Genomic DNA, 23799 nt, shown 5'->3' on the forward strand with positions numbered 1-23799 from the left:
TGGAGATTGAAATAAGGATAAGAATTTTTAGGACTGGGAACCAATGTAGGTCAGTAAAGATGGGGTGATGGGCGTGTGGGACTTGGTGTGGAATAGGATGTGGGCAGCAGAATTTCGGATGAGATTAATTTAACGGGTGAAGGATGGGAGGTCAGCCAGGAGAGCATTGGAATAAGAGTCTAAATGTGACAGTGGTATGTATGAGGGTTTCAGCAGCAGATGGGCTATGTGGAGTAGAAGCAGGCAGTGTTACCAAGGTGAAAGCATATGGTCTTTTTGATGGGAAGGATATGGGATCAGGAGCTCAGCTCAGAGTTGAACTGGACGCGAGTGTGCGAACGGTCTGGTTCAGCCTGAGACTGTGGCTGGGGAAGGGGTAGAGTTGGTCACAAAAGGAGAGTTGTGGCAGGGGCTAAAAGGATATGGCTTTGGTCTTCCCAATATTTAACTGGAGGAGATTAAAGGTAATCAAAGACTGGAAGTCTGACAGCAAGGTGGAGGGGTTGAGTAAAGTGTGAAAAGGTAGCACTGGCATACATGTGAAGGCATTACTGTATGTTTGTGGATGTCACCAAGGGGCAGGATGTAGAGGAGGGACTAATGATGGATCCTTGGGGGAACTCCAGAGTTGACACCGATGGGGGAAAAAAAGCCATTACTGAGATGCATTGGTTATGATCAGTGTGGTTGACCAAGCAGTCCCACAGTGCTGGAGGATGGTGTGGTCAATTGTGTTGGTCACAGTCAGAGAATGTTAGTGACTTTGGTTAGGACCGTTTTGGTGCTGTGGGAAGGGCGGAAACCTGATTAGGGAGATTGAAGTAGAGTATTGAGATGGGGGGGGATCTGGGAAGCGACATGTTCAAGGACTTTTTTTTTAGAAAGGGAGGTTGGAGATATAGTGGTTGTTAGCAAGGACAGGAGTCGAGGGTTGGGTTTTTTTTTTGAAGAGGGGGTTGATGGCAGCCTTGAAAAAGGGGGCAGTGCTGAGTGAATCATTTACAAAATCAGCAAGTATGGGGGCCAAGAAGGGAAAAATTTTGAATTAATTTCAACAAGACTGAAAATGGTGGTTTTATGGTGGTCTTGACTCTACCTGTCATGGCCATGAACACTAATTGCTATAATGTAGAATGGTAGGACCCCAGTTTGTAGTCACAATTCTCCAGAAGTGTGCTCCCTGCCAGAAGATTAGGGAGACAGTGAACAGAGGCCAAGCTCTGACTTGTACACAACCCTATTTGATCAGTAACATTGGGAACTTGGCAGCTTGCTGTTCATCAGATGTGAGTATGGAGAAGTAAATACTGAGTGGTGGGGTGAAATAATGTTGGGAGAGTTGAAAATGTGTATTCCCACCAGTATTTCAGGTTTACTACTCTTATGGCGAAACTCAAATGTGGATTTTCTTTCTTAGTAATGGATTTAACTACTTTAAAAATAAAAGCAAGCATTTGTGAACATTGTGCTTTGAGGACATCTGATGCCCACAATTACAATGTGGCTGCAATACAAAGTTAATGTGACATCAATGAATACTTTTTAAAAAAAAAAAATAACGATGTAAAATATTCCCACAGCTATCCAGGCACAAACATTTGGCAAAAGACCGTTCACCTGACCTTTATTCACTGGAGCTGGCAGGTCTGGAAGAAATTCTAAAACGTTATGGGCAGGACTCCCAGCAGTTTCGTGATGCTGCCCAAATCCTTGCTACAGTCATCCAGAAGGTAAAATAACGTCACTTGGGTTTACATAGCAGTGATCGATTCTACACACTAATCCTTAGCCTGCTGCTTTGCAGGTTTCTTGGGTACATCAAGTTGATTTTTCAACTTTTACCAAGCTAAACGTTAAGAATATTGTAAAGAATTTTTTACTCCATGATCTTGTTGCTCCTACAGAAGCAGTTTTTGCTTCCATTGCCTCCCAACTTATGCTGATGGGTGGAGTGTATTTTTGAAAGAGAAGCTTTCAACATTATACCAACATACATAAAGTTAACCTTTTGGTGCTAATTTGGATGTATGTAACTATAACCTGCCAGTAGACCCTGATCTAAATCTGCCCTCTATTACATACCACACAAGATTTATGCCCCATTATTGCTGCAGATTAGGTTAAAGCAGTTACAATCAAATAGATTGTAGCTAATTTGCCCATACTGATGTATGTACAAAAATTTGGAAGAATATTCTTGAGCTGAGTTTTTGAGGGGGATGATACCTGGGGGAACAATTTATAATAGCTAGCATGGGGGCCAGGAAGAGACTAATTTGGAATTCATTTCAACTGTGAATATGGCGGTTTTATGGTGTTCATGCCTATTATTTACCTGGCATGACCACAAACACAATGAACATTAGTTGCTATACAATAGAATTGTGGGATCCCAGTTCATAATCACAATTCTCCAGAAGTTAACCTTAAGACACCATGCTCAGTTTGGGTTCCGCCAGGACCACTCGGCTCCAGACCTCATTACAGTGTTGGTCCAAACATGGACAAAAGAGCTGAATTCCAGAGGTGAGGTGAGAGTGACTGCCCTTGACATCAAGGCAGCATTTGACCGAGTGTGGCACCAAGAAGCCCTAGTAAAGTTGAAGTCAATGGGAATCAGGGGAAAAACTCTCCAGTGGCTGGAGTCATACCTAGCACAAAGGAAGATGGTAGTGGTTGTTGGAGGCCAATCATCTCAGCCCCAGGACATTGCTGCAGGAGTTCCTCAGGGCAGTGTCCTAGGCCCAACCATCTTCAGCTGCTTCATCAATGACCTTCCCTCCATCATAAGGTCAGAAATGGGGATGTTCGCTGATGACTGCACAGTGTTCAGTTCCATTCGCAACCCCTCAAATAATGAAGCAGTCCGAGCCCGCATGCAGCAAGACCTGGACAACATCCAGGCTTGGGCTCACAAGTGGCAAGTAACATTCGCGCCAAATAAGTGCCAGGCAATGACCATCTCCAACAAGAGAGAGTCTAACCACCTCCCCTTGACATTCAACGGCATTACCATCACCGAATCCCCCACCATCAACATCCTGGGGGTCACCATTGACCAGAAACTTAACTGGACCAGCCATATAAATACTGTGGCTACTAGAGCAGGTCAGAGGCTGGGTATTCTGCGGCGAGTGACTCACCTCCTGACTCCCCAAAGCCTTTCCACCATCTACAAGGCACAAGTCAGGAGTGTGATGGAATACTCCCCACTTGCCTGGATGAGTGCAGCTCCAACAACACTCAAGAAGCTCGACACCATCCAAGATAAAGCAGCCCGCTTGATTGGCACCCCATCCACCACCCTGAACATTCACTCCCTTCACCACCGGCGCACCGTGGCTGCAGTGTGCACTATCCACAGGATGCACTGCAGCAACTCGCCAAGGCTTCTCTGACAGCATCTCCCAAACCCGCGACCTCTACCACCTAGAAGGACAAGAGCAGCAGGCACATGGGAACAACACCACCTGCACGTTCCCCTCCAAGTCACACACCATCCCGACTTGGAAATATATCGCCGTTCCTTCATTGTCGCTGGGTCAAAATCCTGGAACTCCCTTCCTAACAGCACTGTGGGAGAACCGTCACCACACGGACTGCAGCGGTTCAAGAAGGCGGCTCACCACCACCTTCTCAAGGGCAATTAGGGATGGGCAATAAATGCCGGCCTCGCCAGCGACGCCCACATCCCATGAACGAATAAAAAAAAACAATATATAGAAGTTGGATCTGGGTGACAGTAAATCCTGAACCCAAAAGCCCAGAGTTCCGAAAAAAAAAATACCCACCCTTGGCCTTCCTCTATCCTTGGAAGCTATAGTCCCATCTTAAACCTCCCATTCCTCTAGTTCAAGTGTTGTTGCCTCCAAGATGTACCCAGCTTTCTTGCAACTTCACGTTTGAACTTCTCCAATCAGATTTTGGTGCTTGCCACAATATTGAAATGGCCCTAACCAAAGTCACAAATAACATTCTCGGTGACTGGTACATTATCCCTCCTTGACCTCTCTGCAGCCTTTGATAAGGTTGACAGTGCCATCCTCCTCCAACACCTTTCCTCCAGTGCGATTGCTCTCCCTTGGTTCCACTCTTGCCTTTACAATTGTAGCCAGAGCATCTCTAGCAATGGCTTCTCTTCCTACTCTGGAGCCCTCCACGGACATACCCTTGGCCCCCTCTTCCTCATCCATTGGCAATATTATCCACGGATATGGAGGTCAGCTTCCACATGTACACTGACACCCAGCGCGCTCTCCACCACCTCTCTCGACCTCTCCACTGCCTCTTTTAGTCAGCTTGTCTGATATTTGGTCTTGGATGAGTTGCAATTTCCTCCAGTTAAACATTGGGAAGACTGAAGCCGTCATCTTCAGTGCCTGTCACAAACTCCATACCCTAATCGATTCCATCCCCTTCCCTGGCCAATGTCTCAGGCTGAACCAGACTGTTCAGTCTCTGCACCTTATTCAACCTTGAGCTGAGCTTCTAACCCCACATACACTCCATCACAAAACCTTCTACCTCCAACAGGGGCCACACCCTCCCCTGCTTCAGCCCATCTTCTGCTGAAACCCTGATCCATGCTTCTGTCATCTCTAGACTTGACTGTTCCAGTTCTCTCCTGGTTAGCCTCCCATTCTCCACCCTCTTAAAACTACAGCTGTTCAAATCCTATCCTGAATGAAGTCCCACACACCCATCACCCCTGTCCTTGCTGACTTACACTGACTCCTGGTCCCTCAAAGCCTCAGATTTAAAATTCTCTTCCTTGTGTTTAAATCCTTTGCTGTTTCCCATCTCTAGCCTCCTCCACCATTACAACCCCCTGAATCTCCCTTCCTGTGACTCTGGCCTTGTGTGCACTCCTTCCTCCCTTTACCTCACCATTGGCAGTTGTGCCATCAGCCATCTAGGCCCCATACGCTGGAATTCCCTCTAAACCTTCCTCTCCTTTAAGGCCTACCTTAAAACCCTGGTCAGAGGCAGGTTTTAAGTCACCCCTGCCAATATCTCCCTTGGTTTGGCATTTCTTTTTGTCTCAAATAGAGGTGGTGCAACAAAGGTTTACTAGATTGATTCCTGGGATGAGGGTTGTCCTAGGAGGCAAGGTTGAGTAGAATGGCCCTATATTCTCGAGTTTAGAAGAATGAGAGGTGTTCTCATTTAAACATGTGAAGTTTTGACTGGGTAGATGCTGAGTCTTTCCCCTAGCTAGACAGTGTAGAACTACGTATCAGCCATTTAGGATGGAGATGAGGAATTTCTTTGCTCAGAGGGTGGTGAATCTTTGGAATTCTCTACCCCCAGAGGGCTATCGATGCTCATGAACAGCTAGATGTGGGGAAATGGAATTGAGGTCTTATTGACTGGCAGAGCAGGTGTGAGGGGCAGTATTTCTTCCTTTTTCTTCTGTCTGATTACACCTCTGAAATGCCTTGGTACATTGTCTTCATTAAAGGCAATATATTAATGTAAGTTATTATTGTTGAGCACCTTCTCCTGGTTTAGGATAAGAAAGGCACTCAACAGACCATTCCTCTGGGAATGATGGATGGAATGGCCTGGGACCGTGTAGGACTGGTCAAGATAGATCTTGGGGATGAGCATTAAACAAAGATGAGCAGATATGGCTCTGGAAAAAGATGTTATAGTCCATGTTGAAGATTGGTCAGATTGCCCTCCTTGGGCTGTAGGGCAATAACCATCCTGTGCCAAGAGAGGGGCATCTTCTCAGTTGCCAGTGCTTTCCTCACAGCCATCCACCAGGATGGTACAGCATAGAAGGTGGCCAGTTGGTCCATTGTGCCTGTGCTGGCTCTTGAAATGAGATTCAATAGTTAGAGGAGCTGACACAATCTCTTGCAGGGCAGGCCAAAAGTCCCAGATGCTGCTCTGACCTCCAGGTGCTAGGGTAAGGGGCATATTACATAAAACTAGGAAAGATTTTGGAAAGGATGAGAGTGAAAGGCCTGTCCTCCAAATTGCATACCTCCAAATTGAGAAGGAAATATGCAGTCAGATGAGTGATGAGTAGGAATAAGTAAACTATTCTGGAAGATTTTAATTATCCACTTATTGGGATAGAGGGAGTAAAGGGAGGTGGAATAAAAGGGACCACAATTCCTAAAATGTATACAGGATTCCTTCCTCAAGCAGTCAGTCAATAGGCCTACAAGGGTGGAGGCATTGCTAGATTTGGTTCTGAATAATACAATAGATTGAGTGGATGAGCTAAATGTGGCTGAGCACCTTGGGAGTAGTGACCACAAAATAAGGTTTAAGACCCAAGTAGAATACCAGGTTGGAATATGGCAGATATTGGAAAGATGAGTGACCTAGCTGAAATGAGGTAGCAGAAATTTGAAAAAAGAACTAAAGTAACAGTGGGATGTTTTTGAGATTATAAAGATACAGAATAAGTATATATTTTTTTAAAAACTTTAGCAGTTTTAAGATGCCATAGATAAATAAAGATAGAAACCAATTTAAAGGGCTACAAGAATAATGGAAAAGACAATGAAGGAGAATGAGTTAAGAGCAGGATCAGGAAGACTAAGGAAGTATGAGGAATACTGTGTGTTTTTTTTAAATTGATAAGTATATCAGTAAAAGCAAGGTAAGACCTCTGAGAATTTGTAGATCATCAAAAAATGGCAGCTATTTAATTAGTACTTTCAGCCTTAACTACTTCAGGATTTTCTTTTTTAGTAGTGAGAAGCAATATTATGATGGATAAGAGCAAAATTTAGGTAAGTTAATTAGGCTATAGGAAGAGTATCACCAGGGCTGGACAGGGTACATCATAGCATCCTGAGGGAGAAAATTGCTGAAGCATTAATTACATTTTGGGACTCTAATATGAATGTGTGACTGAGGACTGGAGACCTGCTTTTTTTAAAAAGGAGACTGAGGTAATCTGTGATTACAAGCCAGTTAGTTGAACATCTGTAGTAGGGAAATTGTGCCTCCAAAGGCAGCTTGCCCATTTTAAATAGATGAATATCGAACTGCTGGCCTTACTGGCAACAGTCCTGAGGTAACTCCTGGGGGGAGGGGCTGATTGAGTACTATGGAGTTGGGGGAGCACTCCTGCTCCTCCTGGCTCCACAGAAACCTTTTTTCAAAATGTTTATAGAAGAAAAAAAAATTTGTTGGCAGCTGCTGCTTAGGCCACTGATCACAATCCAATTTCTGTAAGGGGTCCTAAAACAGGTGTTGGGGTCTTTACATATGTTGCCTAATGCCTGTTTTAGGTGGCTGCCATGGACACCTAAACAATAGTGAATTGGATGTCTTTCGCACATCCTAGGGGCACAGGATGCTGGTCCCTGAAATTGGCCCTCGTGCCGAGGTCCAATTTCTACCCCCTTAGAATAGTTAGCAGTTCAATATGCTTGACTGTCTTAGCTAGTCTCAATTCTTTTGGTAGCATCTTTAAAATCATTGGATGGCATTATTAATTACAAAACAGCTGTTCCACAAATGTAATTCCATCCTTTTGGGAGTTGATAGCATTACAAAATATTTAACAGATTAAAACTGAATTTCTGCAAACGCTTAAATCTATAATCTGCTTCCTTTTTAAAAAGATCACTTTACGGGAAAATGTTAAATGCAGCAAAAACAAATAAATTGCCAAAGGAATGCAATTTTAAAACTTAAATCCAGCCAGTATAGTTCAAATACGTATTGTTTTAATCTGCAAATTTAATGAGTCTACCCACTCAGTTGGGAATTAGTCAGTTGTGCTTGTAGAACTGCAAGTACATTACTGTTTCAAAGCAAGAATTTAGAATCTTAAAATAAGGGATTTTCAAAAAAAGTGAATACTTGAAACTTATTACTAATATAGAAATTAGACTTCATTTTAAGAAGCTGAAAGCTATTAAGTGTAATTTTGCTATTACAACTTTGTAGATGTTACAGGACTAAGAATTGGCATTTAATTACTGGTCATTTCAGATCAGAAGATGTGCTATTTATACTCCTACACCACGCATCTTAAATGCCACTTTCCAACAGTCTCAATTTTGAGAATGATTGAAGTGCTGCCTAAGTTAACGGAGTTTAAAATTACTATTTTTGTTTAGCCTTTCCATTCTGTAGTAGTGTAAAAAATCTTCCTACTGCATTAATTTGGATTGTCTGCGAGCTTACTGGAAAAAAATTAGCAATAGTCAACTTGTCTAAAACTTGTGAAACAGTTTGCATTTTTGTACAATATGGTAACAGATTTTGATTCTTACAAGTAAAGCATTGCAGGGTAAATGTTATCGTTTGGGCTCCGGGTGCAGAGCTTCACATGACAGCACATATCAGGAATTCAGATTTTTGTGGAAATGTAGAATTTCCAGTACTTTACACCCTTTCATGGTAATGGGCAGAAAATCATAATGCACTGGATTCTGGCCTTTGACATCCATAACCTCATTCCCAATAATATGCTCGTTGTACAAAACTCTAAGCCAGGAGCACTGTTAAAATTTACCCAAACAGATCCTGAATTTTGTAACTAATGCAAAGAATAGTGAGATACTTCACACAGCACGTTGATGGCAGCAGGACTGGTGCAGATGAGCAAGTGGAAGTCTCACCCAGCCACATACTGGTGTTGAAGTGGGGCTCCAGGAATTTCTAGGCTTGCGTCTGAGCTGTACAAATGCTGAGTTTGTTGATTTGCAGCCAAGAAGGGCACTACAACCATCTACAGGTGTCCCTGGATCAGAGAAGGGACAAGAAAATGCCAGCATTTCCACTTCTGATTGTTGTACAGTGATCTTGTTGGAAGTGTACATGTGAGGATACCAGGTGAGGGCAGGATCTTTCTGCCAACACTGTCTAGGCTCCCACTAATGCTGACTATTTAGGTCAGTGAGGGAGTTAATCTCTTCTAGAGGGGACAAAAAAGGAAGAGAAAATTGAAGACAAAGGAAAAAACTGCTGGATCTCACTCCAAACAAAACTTGATTAATACCCAGGAATTGCACATAGCCCCCTCATCTTTGTGTCTTTATGAATTTGCTCAAACTTAACTAATTAAACTGGTGCTTTTTGTGGCAGAAGTTCTAGCAAATTTCAATTTTCATAGATCTTGAATGGCAAGAGATGCAGATGCCTGCATCATTTATGGTACACCTGGAGTGTCTGGTATCGTGCCCCATCAGGGAGTCATGAGGCCTCTGTTCAAAGGCAAATGTTCTTGTTACTTGATGCTCGGTTGTTGTGCCGCTCTTCTAACAGCAATCTATCTGATCGATTGCTGTTGGGATATAGCATTGTGGGTTCCACTTACTGTGGTTGTACAGCAAGTGCACTTGCTTCATGCAGGAGTGGTTATTGTTGGCCATACACTGGATGGATCTGGCAGGATTTTTGCAGGAGCCTGGCATCACTCCAATCCTACCTCCAAATATGACATCAAGATTGCCATGGGTGGAAATCTTAAAGTAGCTTGATCATTGTTGCTCAAATGTCTGACAAGTTCAGTTTCTTGTTTTGATTTTCCCAGTGGATGAAGTATCACATTTTACATTTTTTTAAGAAAGTCTGGTCACCCAGCAAGACATTCAGATGGATCTGGTAAATCATTGCACCAGATATTTGCCCAAACAGATCCATTTTTGCAAAGTGGTCCCTGAACTTGACCATGGTGCTGTATCGATCCTTGACTGCTCTGCAGCCTTTGACCACACCAGTGTTCTTGTCCAGATCAATGGGACTGCTCTTGCTTGGTTCCGCTTTTAGCTATCTGTTTGTTTGTAGCCAGAGCCTGTCCAGCAATAGTTTCTCTTCCTGCCCCTACAACATTACCTCAAGTCCTCCAAGAATCTATTCTTGGCTCCTTCCTCTTCCTTATCTACATGCTATCCCTTGGTGACAACATTTGCAGATATAGCCTCAGCTTCTACCTGTATGCTAACAACACCCAGCTCCACCTTTCACCTTTCCACTATCTTGGCATTGTTGAACTACTTGTCCAACATCCAGTCTTGGATGAGCCTCTGTTTCCTCCAGCTAAGCATTGGGAAGACCAAAACCACCATCTTTGCCCTCTGTCACAAACTTCATACTCTTGTTGATGATTCTGTTTCCCCTCCCTGGCCAACTTTGATGTCCCATTCAATCCCATATCCTCTCCATCACAGACTGCCTACTTCCACCTCCATTGCATCATCCACTTCTACCTCAGCCCATCTGATACTGAAACTTTCATTCATGCCTTTGTCACCTCCAGACTTGACTCTTCCAATGCTCTCCTGGCTAGCCTCCCATCCTGCACCCTCTAAACTCTGCTTCTGTATTCTGTACAGCACAAAGTCCTGCTCACCCATTATCCTGTGCTCGCTGACCTACAGCACCTCAAATTTCAAATTGTAGTCCTCATAGTTAAATCCCTTCATGGTGTCCTACCTCCCTTTCGCTAACCTTACCCAGCCCTGCAACCCGCCCAGAACTCTTCGTCCCTCCAACTCTGACCTCTCATGCATCCTCCCCCTCCCTTTTTGCCCCCACTGTTGGCAGCCCTCCTTTCAGCTGCCTAGGCTCCTCACTCAAATTCCCTCCCTCCCTCCCATTTAAGACCCTCTTTAAAACCTGTCTCATTTATCCTGCTTTTGATCATTCTTCCTAATATCTCCTCATTTGGTTTGGCAACCATATTTTTCTGATTATGCCTCTTAAGCACAGTAGGACATTTTTTCGATGTTAAAGGTGCGATATAAATAGAAGTTGTTGAACTGAAAATGCTCAAGAATTAATGTTTCATTCTGTAATTTTATACCTGAATGGAAATTTCCATATTTTCCTCCTAGTTTGCAGATGAGGTGTTCTCTACTTACAGTGGAAATGCTTTGATTGAATTGCTGACAGTGAAGATGTTTGATATTCCTCTTGTGAGGAAGACTCGATCCATCCTAGAGTCTACATCCATAGTAAGTACAGTATATGTTATCCCCATTGTTCAATTGCCTACAGCCTCATTAAATAGTTTGTCTTAATTCACAATGTATTCACAGAACTTCAGGTAAAGGAAGTACTAATGTTTTTTTTGAGGAGCTAGCAGTGTTTCAGCAAAAGACTAGTATAAACATTTTGTTTAAACAGGCGCTTAAATAAAATATTGAACTGATCCTACTGGCAGCTTAGTGTATTTTTAAAATACAGTTTTGGTTAATGAAGAAGCAAATGCATATTGCTAACATTTTTTGTTTTCTTTATAGAGCAACCCAGGCAGCCCATATGGTTTGGCCTACCAATACAACTATAACTATGCTGTTGTATTCAACATTGTCCTCTGGCTGATGATAGGCCTTGCTTTAGCTGTGATTGTCATTACCTACAACCTGTGGAACATGGATCCTGGTTATGACAGCATTATCTATAGAATGACTAGTCAGCGAATTAAAATGGAATAAGCTGCTTGCTTCACATCAAGCCCAAAGAACCCAGTCAATGAAAATAATGCAAATTTCTGAAGTTTTGGAAATGGTTGAAGAACTAAAGACTGGAGTTCATTCTTTGCTAGGGAGTATTCTTTCACAATGGTGATAGTGGAAGAATTAAAAAAATCACCTTTTTATTTGTACCTTGCTAAAATATCTGGTTGTCTTGCTGGCTATTATCCCCAACTCTGGAATTGATGAGGTGATTGCCTGGTCATGAATGATTTTCTTATGTTGATAGTGGTTTAAGTAAAATATTGGGGGAGGGAGAAAGAGGAAGTGAAATTACTTCAAGAAGCTTAGATTCTTGAACTTTGAGCAGCTTTCTTCAGAATATAAATTGCCAGTTAATTTTTGTTCCATTTAATAATCAATCTAACCAAGGAAAACTATTGTTAAAGAATTTTGGCTAAATGTATTTAGAATGCTATTACATTACAATCTTCAACATATGAGCCTGATTTAAGAATTTACACCTGTCCAGGTTCTGCAATCTTTCATAGATTTCATTTAGTGCAATATCTTTTTAAGTTTCATTTAATGAGCTAGCCCAAGCTCCACCATATTTAGTTTATTTATGCCACTATGCAAAATATAAGGAAAAACTCGTTTGTGTTCCAGTTTTAGTATAAATAGCCAAAAGTGAATTTGACTTCCACTGAACCATTCCATTGGATTAAAAACCTTGTAATTCCATTTCCAATATCTTTTTTTATTTTGCAATTAAATTTATCTAAATGTTGGCAATATTTTTCTGCTTGTGTAAATCACCACTGTGCTTGGTTTACTGTTTGATTCAGTTTGTCATTTTCATGTTTAAAGAGTGAAACGATCATAGATGGACATGCCAGCTTTGGTCAAACTCACTGCAAGATGAAGAAACCTGATCTTCAGAAACTGATTCTGAAATGATTTAGCTTTTCTTGTTTTCATTGCTAGTGAATGTGGTGTAAGGATGTAAACTACTATGCAGGCTCTTGAATGGTGGTTGTCTTTGTGTGGTTCAATTGTAATTGTTAAAGCAATGTTTGAGATGGAGTGATTTTGGTACCTGATAAAATAACAGTAGAAAATAGTAGTCAATGCTATTTATGTGAATGGTTGTGTTTTACTGATGTTCAATGCAAATGTTAATAAATTAGATGTATACACTTCATAGTTAAATTCACTGCTGAAGTAAACATCATGATTTATGTAAATCAATAAATGCAAACTTGTAACAGCCCACCAAGTCCCAAATTTCAATTTTGAAAGTTAGAAATCAATAGAAGTTACAAAACAGAAACAGGCCATTCGACCCAACCCAAGTCGACATTTATTCTCGACGTGAGGAAATAGTCCCGACCGTATTGGCCCTGTTCCCATATAATTTCAATCCCTTCTCCTTCATCCACCTATCAAATCTAATGTTAAATGCTGACAGTTTCTGCCTTACCCACTAATGCTGGAAATGCATTCCACATCCTCACAACTGTGTAATGATGTTTCTCTTGCTTTCTGCTCTAAAGCTCTTGTATCTATAGCCCCTTGTTCTGGACCCAACTACGGCGGGGGTGGGGGGGGAAAGTCGATCGACTGTCCCATCCATTCATAATCTTAAACACTATTATATCTCCCTGTAATCTGTGGTGTTATAATGAAAATAACTTTTTTCTTGGTAATTGTATTTTCTTATACCAGACAGCATCTTAGTGAATCATCATTGTACCTCCTTTTTAAAGCCTCAATATCCTTCCTCTAGCATGGAGCCCAGTACTCTGAGGCCAAACGATAGGATCACGACCTCTTGACTTTTATAATCTATATCTCGTGATTAAAACCTAGAATTCCACTAGATTTTTTTTTTAACCGGCCGTATCAACTTGAGGTGCTGCCTCAATATCCTGTGTGGCTGCACCCACAAATCCTTGTGCTCTTCCACAACACCAAGTCTACTTCCGGTCAGTATAATTACTGCTTACATTTTGGTTAAAGTATCTCACACTTGCACTGAATCCACTTTTTAGCCCATTCTCCCATATCAATATTCTTTTGCAGCTTCCTTTTGGTCTTGCAGCATAATCTGCAAATTTCAACACTACTGAACAGAAGTGTCCCCAGAACTGAACCCTGTGGTACTCATTTCTTTACCACCTCAGGTTAGCATTCATCTGAATTTTCAATGCCCCCAGATTCTTCTTCCATCTTGGCTGGCAGATTTTTTTTAAAATTCTGTAATGACATTTATGTCCTCATTTTGAGGTCTATTATGACATCTGTTTTATCTTATCTACTCTATTGTGTTCACATCAACCTTCTCTAGATCAACCTTCTCTGTGCAGCTTAAACTTCTCATAATTCATTCTCTTTACACTCAAGTTCATTCCTGTTCTTCTCCGTACTCTCTCCAGTGTGTTTACATCTCAACTGTAGCTTGGTCTGACCAGTACATTATAAAGCTTAAGCATAATCTCTAATTTCTTAGAAGCCTGTAATAGTGCTAGAAGGACCACTGCTCTTTGGGTACCAGATGTGCCTAAATTGCACTGAGCTAATCTCACACATTAGCATATTTGTGTGGCACACCATGTGGTGTACTGATGCTAGGTACTCTTAATAGCTGCTGGTCATCCTTAAAGCTGTCCCACTGCTGAAGAGGGATCTAAATAGCTGAAGCAAGGGCATGAGTCAAAAATGATCCAGTGAAGCAGTTTTGGAGGTCTTGCTGCTGAAGGACCTGCAAAGAAGGTTAGACCTTTTTTGAAGCTGAGAACAGCACCAGAGTGGCTTGATTAGAGGTGACTGAAAGCAAGGATGTTATCTCCTATATCTGGAACCTGGGAAGAGGTGAGGAAAAAAAATTGCTGGTCTCAGCAAAGTTGCCAAGGAAAGTTTGCTCATAAGCTAGCTTATTTATATGTTGCCTTATAAAGCATCTTAACAGTGTTTGTGTCAGCTTAGACGTTTCACAAGGATGATCTGTTTTGCTGCTATGTCAATATGTTTGCCTTGTAGTCCACTAAGTATGGTAATCAACAAGTATTATGCTAACATAAATCTTCTACAGGTTGCATGTTTACACACCCCTTGGGTTCTTATTCCAAGCAGCTACTGGCCAAAGGGCTCCTTGAGCTGTTCAGACTAGGGATTTCGGCCTAACAACTGGCCTACAAATGCAGTTGGTGGCTTAGCATCAGCAGTTTATGCAGTCATTGCAGTGTGCCAAGCAGGCTGCACAGTTTGGGATTTCAAGTCCACAATCTGCACCTATGCAGTGCAGAGGAGGGTCTTATAGGAGGACTGGTTGAGATGATGAGATTTAGGGAGGGAATGCCAGAGGTTAGGGTCTAGACTGTTGAATGCCAGCTACCAATGGTGGGGCAGAGAGTAGGGGATGTACAAGAGGCTAGAGTTGGAAGAATGCAGAGTTCTTAAAGGGTTGTAGGGCTGGAGGAGGACCCTGGAGGGCACTGAACAAGAGGATGACAATTTTAAAATCAAGATGTGTGTTTTGGTCGCTCTTTTGCCAGAACTGACGAAAGGTCATCAACCTGAAACATTAACCCTATGTGCCTCTCTCCACAGGCTGCCTGACCTGAGTGTTTCCATCCTTTTCTGTTTTTATTCCATTCAACATGGAGTTTAGCTGTTGAATTGAATGCTAGAAAGCAGGCTTGAAGGTTTGCAAGTACAGAAATTCTTTACTAATGTTAAAAGCCATTTGGGAGACTCTGGTCCAGAGAATGGACTGGGGATGAAAATTATTTTTTTAATTCATTCTCAGGATGTGGGAATCACTGGCAAGGCTGGCCTTTGCCCATCCCTAGTTGCCCTACTGGGCCTTCTACTTGAACTGTTGCAGTCCATGTGTTCTTTATAGCAGTTTGATACTATGGAGTGGCTTGCTGTGCCACTTCAGTGGGCAGTTAGGTGTCAACCATATTGGTGTGGGATTAGTCACATATAGACCAGACCAGGTAAGGACAGCAGGTTTCCTTTGCTAGAAGGACATTAGTGAATCAGTTGGGTTTTTAAGGACAATCTGACAGCTTCATGGTCACTTTTACTGATACCAGTTTTTTATTTCCAGATTTTTAAAAAATATTAAAATTCTCTAACTTCTGCAGTGGGTTTTGAACTCACGTTTTCTGGTTTACAAGTCCAGTAACTTAACCACTACCCTACCGTACTCCTTATCTGGGCCTTTGTTAAAGATGAGGCTGGAAAGTAAGGGGAATTATAAAGTGGTTCCAAGGCCTCTTACTGCTACTTGGGGAACAGGGGTGGAACCCTTCTGGCACATGTCACAGATTAGTCAGTCTTTCTTTGTCTGATAGTATTAATCAGTAGCAGCTGTCTCTCTGTTATTTAGGTGGTGGTAGTAGTAGTAGTAATCTTTGCCTCGCAGATGTAAAAGGTGCAAAGGCAGAGATTAGTGTGTTCATTAACTGTGCTCTCAGTGCCTGAGATCAAGAAAGGTGAGTAGCTAGCTCAGATATCACTGTTTGTGTAGAAGGTAGGTTTAGTGGGAACCAAAGATCCAAGGGGGAAAAATAACCCCACAACCGAAGGAGTTCATCGACTCGATGCTCCAGACAGTTCCTTAGCGAGAACTTAAGCAAGGGTGTTAAGGTTTTGTTTGGTTCCTTGGCATTATTTGTCAGGATACTGAATCCCAATGTTCTCAAAGTAATGGCAAAGTCTGAAAGCAGAATTTAAGTGTAGCAAACAAGAAGCATGTGCTAGATCAAAGATTTATAATAGATTTTTAAAAATTGTAATCATTTCTTGTTTATCTCTCTTCAGTCTACCCTCCTTCAGCTGGATAGGAGTCACAGATTCCTCCTTAACTATCAATGTTGTTGCATATCAGATAATGGTCTGATTAGAAAATATCAACTCACTACAGAAGGAAAATGATTTGAAGGATAATTAGGACTGGGACAAAACTTGTTGTCTCTGAAAATATTGCATTACTAAATTTCACCTAAAACTGCATTGCAGTGAAATACCCCGGTGACTAGCTCTAGCACTTGACATTCTCCAATCTCTCCTAAGAGATGAAGACAAAGCTTCTGTTGGGCTTTCTCTTCTCAACTTTGTTTTTTTCCACAGTGTGGATCATGTAACTGTTGAACCATGTTATATAGCTTAGGTACAGGTAATTTTACTTTTCTTGTACCAGCTCAAAGGTTGTATCAATATGAATCTTTCCTTGCAGTTCTCCTGGATCACATCTATAGCTTGAAAGCTGAAGATAGGACCCAGCCTGGGCAGAGTTCTGTTTTAAGCAGCACATTGCTCCTACTTCAGTTTACATGAAGTTTCTGAACAGATGATTGTACTTTACTTATCACTATCACCAAAACACAGAGTTTCAGAACAACCTGTGTATTGCAGCTAGGGAGTGCTGTTTGTTTATTTCATGAAAGCTTCCAGCAGAGGGCAACAAACCACTTACGTTCCAACATTTAAAATTAGCTTTATAGGCCAGACTTTCCAAGGACAGCAAAACTGGGCTATATTTACATGTGACACAGTTGCACCTATATTGGCACTGCAGAGCAAGCCTCTCTGCACATGAACTCACAAAATAAAGTGAACTAGCAACTCAAAGGCTGCACTTACCCTTGGTTACCAGCAATTGTTGTTCTGGCTGAAGCAACATTTTACTAATCAGCATATGCATAATGAGGGTATAGCCAAAGACTCCAGCCCTCAGTAATAACTTTTTGGAAGTGGTGTTACAGGAAATGCAATAAGGGGGAAGAACCTGTTTGATGTTAACAGGAAAAAGCCCAGGTACAAGGTGATTGGATGGAGATCAGAGTGAGTGAACACATTCTCCCAAATTCACCATACTTTGGAAAAAGGGAAGAAAAAGTTCAGTGTCAGGAGAGGTACCAAAGTAAGTATAGGCACCTTTCTATATATGTGTACTTTGCACACACGCATACTGTCCCTTCATATAAGGCATGGACTACTACAGTAGTGGCTACATAGTTCAGCATTCAATATGCTTTGTTAGTTGCTGCTCCACAGTGATTGAATATGAACAGTGAGTCTGCTAAAATTCATCTGTAGCTATTTCAACACCATTCATGGGATACTTAGGATGCCCATTTTTCTTCCTATGTACAGTACTTGATACTTGCCTACAATAATTTAAATCAGTCTTTGTTCTAGCCACTTACACATTTTATCTCATATTCTATAGTTCCTGGGCTGCTTCCTCACCTTTTAAATGCTCCTCGTAGCTTGATATTGTCTGTGAATTTGACCAGTTTGGATTGAGTTTCTGAATCTAAGTTATTAATGTCAATTAGATATAATACAGATCCCAACACTAATCCCCAAGGCACTTCAGTAACCACTTCCCTACCCCAATCCTGCCATAACTCCTCTAATAAGTGTCTGATCATTTTTCATCCATTCCCAGGATACATCTTGAATCCCCACTTTAAACATAAGCCTTTTACACAAAATTCTATCAAATAGTTTTTGGAAGTCCTGGTGTGCCAAAGTATAAGACTTTCCACAATCCATTTGGGATATCATTTCTTCAAAAAAAATAAGGCTGCATCTCTCCTCAATCCATACTGATTTCTCCTTACACTGTTATGTTAGAAAATGGGATAGAATGATACAGTTCACAAGGCTGCCTTTCGGGCTATCGTACCTCTGCCAGCTCTTTGAAAGAGCTATCCAATTAGTTGCACTCCTCTGCTTTTTCCCCATAACCCTGAAAATTTTTCAACTTCGAGTATTTATCCAATTCCATTTTGAAAGTTATAATTGAATCTGCTTCTACCACCCTTTCAAGCAGTGCATTCCAGATCATCATAACTTGCTGCGTAAAAGATGTTTTCCTCTCGGCTGGAGCATTGTGGCCAATTCTGGGCAGCACACTTTAGGAAGGATGTCAAGGCCTTAGAGAAGGTGCAGAGGAGATTTACTAGAATACTAGGGGTGAAAGACTTCAGTTATGTGGAGAGACTAGAGAAACTGGTTTTGTTCTCCTTAGAGCAGAGAAGGTTATAAATGGGTTCAGGTATATATCGTCACTGTCCAATACAAATTCTGGTAGCCATGGTTTAGAGGACAAAATGTACTGCCTTCCTCCGATCATCAGAGATTTCAACTTCCGATCATTCCTCCATGCTTCTTTACCTGAGCTATTGCTCATCAGGTTATAGGAATTAATTTATAAAAAAGCAGAGACACCAACCTTTGCTCTGTTTGATGGAAGGAAACTCCACCATTGTCAGCAGCCAAGTGGCCTTAGCCACTATCTGGGTATTGCTTAAAAGGAATTACATAACCAAAAGGATTAAAAAATAGTCACCATCTTCAAGATGCTGTTTATCTAGTATATGTGGAGGATAAACACCAACACAGACTGGTTGGGCCAAATGGGCTATTTCCATATTGTAATCCCTAAGTACTACTGGAATCAAACGGTGGAAGAACTTAGATGGGTGCCATAGATTCTGTTCATGACAACTTAGAAAAACCCCTGGCCCAATGCTATGGGAGGAATGTGCAAACTGTTCTACAGGAGTCTATCTGGCTAGAGTCCAAATTGGATGTGAAAGAAACTACATATATGAGACTGAAGGTAGCTGAATGTACGACACCACTTAACAAAAGAGAAGATATGAAATTGAAAGATATTGGCAATACTCCTACTCCAGCATTACCTATTATTGTTCTGGAGACAAAGATTTGCTCTAAAGTACAGCACTGGATTGCCCAATAAAAAAATAAAAGTTTGGTACAGAAACATTTTTCAGCTTAAGGCATTAATCCTTTCTCCCATTAATGGGTAGTTAATGATGGTTCTAGTGATGTGTACCAGCAACATTTCTAAGAACCGTAACACATTAAAGATACTTTTCCTTAGACAAACAATCACCATGAAGTTGATAAGTTTTTTTTAAAAAAAATTTATATTATTAGTTGACAAACTTACATTTTTAAAGGACAGACTGTATCAATTTTGACTTCAGTTCATTGAATCTTCCCTCCATGGTCCAAGGTCACATCAGCTAGAATTATGAAGAAATCAAAAATCTAAATTGTAAAAATTTAAATGTTCTTTCTAAAAACATGTTTCTTTCTGCATGAAAATTCAGTGCAGTCTGCTTTTGTCATCCTTCAGTCTTCAACAAGACACTTAAATTGAACTGCCCAGCTTTTGAAACAGTCATGACTAATCCCACATGTTACTGTAAAACTGACATTGCAAATTAAAACAGGAAAAGGATCATATTTAAACTATAAACAATACAGGTCAAGACTGTAATGGTAAGTTATTCAATGCAATGGGGTAATTTTTCAAATTTGACCATTATATAAATGGTCTGAAAATGATGCACTGTGTTCGCCAGAATTTCTGAAATGAACTCTAGGTGAACGAGGCTCCCCACTGGGAATGCAAAATCACCAATTCCCTTTTGTAATCTTTCTCATTTTCACAATAAAATAATGTCTCTACTCGCAAACAGTACAATCCCCAACTATCTGAGAGAAAACCACCTATGGATAATATCCTTTTAAGAACTTCTTGTGCACCTTGATGGAACCCTTTTCTATTCATAAAAACCATAACATTAGTAGAAAGAGCTTCTACAGTCACGTGGTTCTATTAATGAGCCAATTAACTCCTGAAAAAGTACAGAGCCTTGTGGTGGCTTTCGATTGGAAAAGTGATCATGTCATTAGCTCTGGTAAAGACATCAATGATCTGATGTACACATCAGTGTGTTGCAGACTGGCTGATCTGGCAGATATCACCCAAAAAAAGCAAGTGCTGTCTTCAAAGGATTTAATCTAAAATGGTGGTTACTTTTTTTGCATTCATCTGAGGCAGCTTGAAAGGAGGCAACTGTGTAAAAGTTCAAGGCAGTCGTGACCTTCACGCCCACAGGCAGAATGCACATTCACTAGAATGATATCTAGGATGACAGGAGCAAGTTATGAGACACTTTAAAAAAAAAACAAGGTCTGTATTCATGGATGAAGTTTGAAGATCAGACTGTAAGAGGCAGCAAAGTTCCAAAACTGCTTTTTTAATGAAATGTAAACAGCAAAGACAAATCGCCTCACAAATGCCCAACAGTGGCTGGGTGTATCGACCGACTTCCTTGGGTAGGGCAGGTCAGAGCAAACCAATTCCATGCAGGAGGGCTGGTCTATGTGCATTCCTGTTGAATGCCTCCTCGTCCTCTAGCTCTGATTGCAAGAGGAATTCCAAAGGACCATCTGTCCTATCAGTTTAGGGCACTTAAATTCAGATTTAAATTTTCTTCAATGTTAGGTTAAAAAAACAGAAAATAAATCAAAAATAAACTGAATCCAAAAAACAATACAACAAAATCAACCCAAAAAGTAGTATCACACATTCACTCACAGATGAGCTAAGTACACCTTGAAAGAAATTCTGACAGCAAACATAGCCATTTCTTACAGACCTTCAGTGATGACATTACATTTCTGGGCCAAACCACACAAAATGCTGGGTAGAGAATGCTACCCTCATTTACATACTTTTTGAAGCCTCACTGAGGCTGTCAAATGGCAGCAGTGACAGCCTCTAGCGATCATTGCGCAGCAATTGTATATTAAAAAAACTGGGCTGCATAATCCCAGCACAGAGTAGGTACAAGGCCTAATGTGATTTTCAAACCTGTCCCCTCCTCTCCCTATCAAATTACCCCGCACCCATCCCAATGCTGGTCATCCAATCAGAATATTTCCCTTTACACTCCGTCAGTAAGCAGAATGTATGTAATGCCCAAAAATCCTACATCTGAATGCCCAATAATGATGATCAGCACATGTCTCCTTGTGGCTGTAATGTTTGCATGGGATAACCATCTGTAAAGCCGGTTATTGAGATATTTCAGTAACAGTCTAAAAACATTGGCTCGTAACTCCAATATACAACCCAGAAATGTCAGAACATGGGTACCCCACGGTAGATGCCTCCACCAGCATCTTCAGTGATATTTTGTAAAATCAACTATATAGCCAAGAGGTATCTACCATTGCATTATCAAACTTAGATGGAAGAAGTGGACAGCAATGATTAATTCACATTTATGTACATACATTGTGGGAAAAAGAACAAAGAATGAAAATATACCCTGAATGGTTAAATTCCCAAATGGAATCGAGCAGGGGTGTTGAAACAGAAGCTATAGGGCCACTGTGGCCCTCAAACCTTGGTAATCGAAGCCCAGGAACCTACCTGAAGGCCACGGCTGACTTCCCAGCTGACCCAAAATGATGCAGAGGAAACCTGTGAGCTATCAAAGGAGGCCCGACAGGCACCCGCAGCTCACCGCAATGATTCTGATGAGGCCCAAGACCCAATTCAGCACACTGACCATTTTGCACTCGAAAATTAGATAAACGAATTTCTCCCCCACTCTGACTTTCATCAATGGCATGTAAAGGCACTTCATGCACACAACATACACTAAACCTAACACGCAATGATGAAGAAGTGTTTTCATGGGTTTTAGCCAAGAATTAAAAATATCAAGAAAAAGCAAAGATTTTAAGTTTACTTTAATCAATTATTTTGAACTCATGAATTTAAATTCACCAGCGCCATTATTTTTCAGTCCAAGTGGCCCCCAGTTTTCTTGCTGTAGCCATGAAATTTGCAATCAACATTGGCTTGATTGAGGGGCAGAGCTACGATAATAAATTTTGCACAGTTTCGGTGAGGGTATTGCTGGAGTTGTGCAAAAGTCCCAATAAATTATGGTGCTGTGTAAATAATGGCGTAGTTCACTTAGTCCCGAGACTTTTATGATGTAAAATGAACCCAATGCCACACAAGTCTCCAAGAAATTCTGGGCCATTACTGTCAGCATCAGATATATGTGAATTAAAGTGTGTGTGTGTGTGTGGTCCCGAAGCCTCCATGTTACACATCTTTGAGGCCCACAAAGACAAAAAGATTGGACACCCTGCACTTTCCTGTCATTTGTCATTTCAATTCTCCTTCCTACTCCCACTCTGACCTCTTTATCTTTGGCCTTCTACACTTTTCCAATGAAGCTCAACACAAGCTCAAGGAACACCACTGTGTCTTTCTGCTAGGTATTTTGCAGCCCTCTGGCCTTAGCATTGACTTTAATAACTTCCGCCCTTAACTATAGCTCCCATTTCTTGCTGGCCGGTAGTGCTGGCAGTGAGGGATGGATGTACCGGTGTTTCTGGGGAAGGAATGGATTGATGTTTGGGGTGGGGACTTCCCATCCCCCATGGAAACACTGTGCTGGTGAGGTCGTCTGCACCCTTGGTGATGATCTGAATTTTTCTCTCCCAGGCTGTGGACTACTGGATCCTGCTCGATTTTGCTAGTTTTCATGCTTCCCTTTCTACCTGCCTATCCCCACCCCTTTAGTTATTCACACACACTCTGTGACTCATATATGTCTTTTATTTCTTTGATTTCTCGCATCATGGCTCCTATTATCTAATGCTAATATCATGTCTACCATTTAACCATCTTCTGTTTTCCACTTGAACACTTTACAGGGTAATTCCATAGAGAGGTTTGTAGCAAAAACAAAGTTGTTTTAATGGGAGACTTAAATTTTCAGAGATTGGGAAGAGCAGAGTAGCTCAAGTCAGAAAGATAGTGAATTTCTTGAGTGCATTCAAGATAGTTTTCTGGAACAATATGTTCTGGAACCAAAAAAATGGCAGGCCACACTCGATTTAGTAATGAGTAATGAGCCAGACTTAGTTAATAATCTAACCGTAAGGGTACATTTATCAAACAGTGATCATAATATGATCGAATTTAATGTTAGGTTTGAAAAGGAGAAACTTAACACAGTTACTAGGAGTCTAGATTTTGGTAAGGCTATCTTTAACAGGATGAGACAGAGACTGGCGACAGCAAACTGGTCAAAACTGTTATCGGGTAAAACTACAGATGAACAGTGGGAGGTGTGCAAAAATAATTTGTCTTAATACAGCACCAGTTTATATCCTTAAGGGGCAAGAGCTCTACTTACCAAATTAAAAAAAACATGGTCGATAAAAAAGGTGAGAGATAACATAAAACTAAAGGAAAAAGCATACAAAAGTGCAAAGAATAGTGTAGATACAGGGTACTGGGAAAGATATAAAGAACAGCAAAGGAAGAGTTGCAAAAAGGGAATATGAAAAGAATCTTACGAGGTTGACACAAAAAGTTTTTACAATTATATTCGAAGAAAAAGGTTAGTCAAGGATAATGTGGGCTCTTTAAAAACAGATGCACGTAATATAAATGAAAATAAGGAAATGGCAGACTTGTTGAATAATTACTTTGTGTCAGTCTTCACAGTAGAGGAAGAGAATAATATAC

The 23799-nt window shown here is 41.1% G+C and overlaps 2 protein-coding genes across 3 annotated transcripts in view; one reads left to right on the forward strand and one right to left on the reverse strand.

The window, feature by feature from the left end:
• The window catches only part of atp6ap2 (ATPase H+ transporting accessory protein 2), a 32581-nt gene extending 19912 nt beyond the window's left edge, over positions 1–12669 (forward strand). The window contains exons 7-9 of the mRNA XM_067992880.1: positions 1581–1730; positions 10815–10934; positions 11223–12669. Coding sequence (XP_067848981.1) covers positions 1581–1730; positions 10815–10934; positions 11223–11417 — 465 coding nt within the window. The 3' untranslated portion in view covers positions 11418–12669. The remainder of the gene's footprint in view (positions 1–1580; positions 1731–10814; positions 10935–11222) is intronic.
• The window catches only part of LOC137327254 (uncharacterized protein CXorf38-like), a 75454-nt gene that overhangs the window by 13669 nt on the left and 37986 nt on the right, over positions 1–23799 (reverse strand). For both annotated transcript variants that reach the window (XM_067992883.1, XM_067992882.1), the window contains one exon: positions 19396–19471. In XM_067992883.1, coding sequence (XP_067848984.1) covers positions 19434–19471 — 38 coding nt within the window. In that variant the 3' untranslated portion in view covers positions 19396–19433. The remainder of the gene's footprint in view (positions 1–19395; positions 19472–23799) is intronic.

This window comes from Heptranchias perlo, chromosome 11 (genome assembly GCF_035084215.1).
Source record: "Heptranchias perlo isolate sHepPer1 chromosome 11, sHepPer1.hap1, whole genome shotgun sequence".
Taxonomy (NCBI): domain Eukaryota; kingdom Metazoa; phylum Chordata; class Chondrichthyes; order Hexanchiformes; family Hexanchidae; genus Heptranchias; species Heptranchias perlo.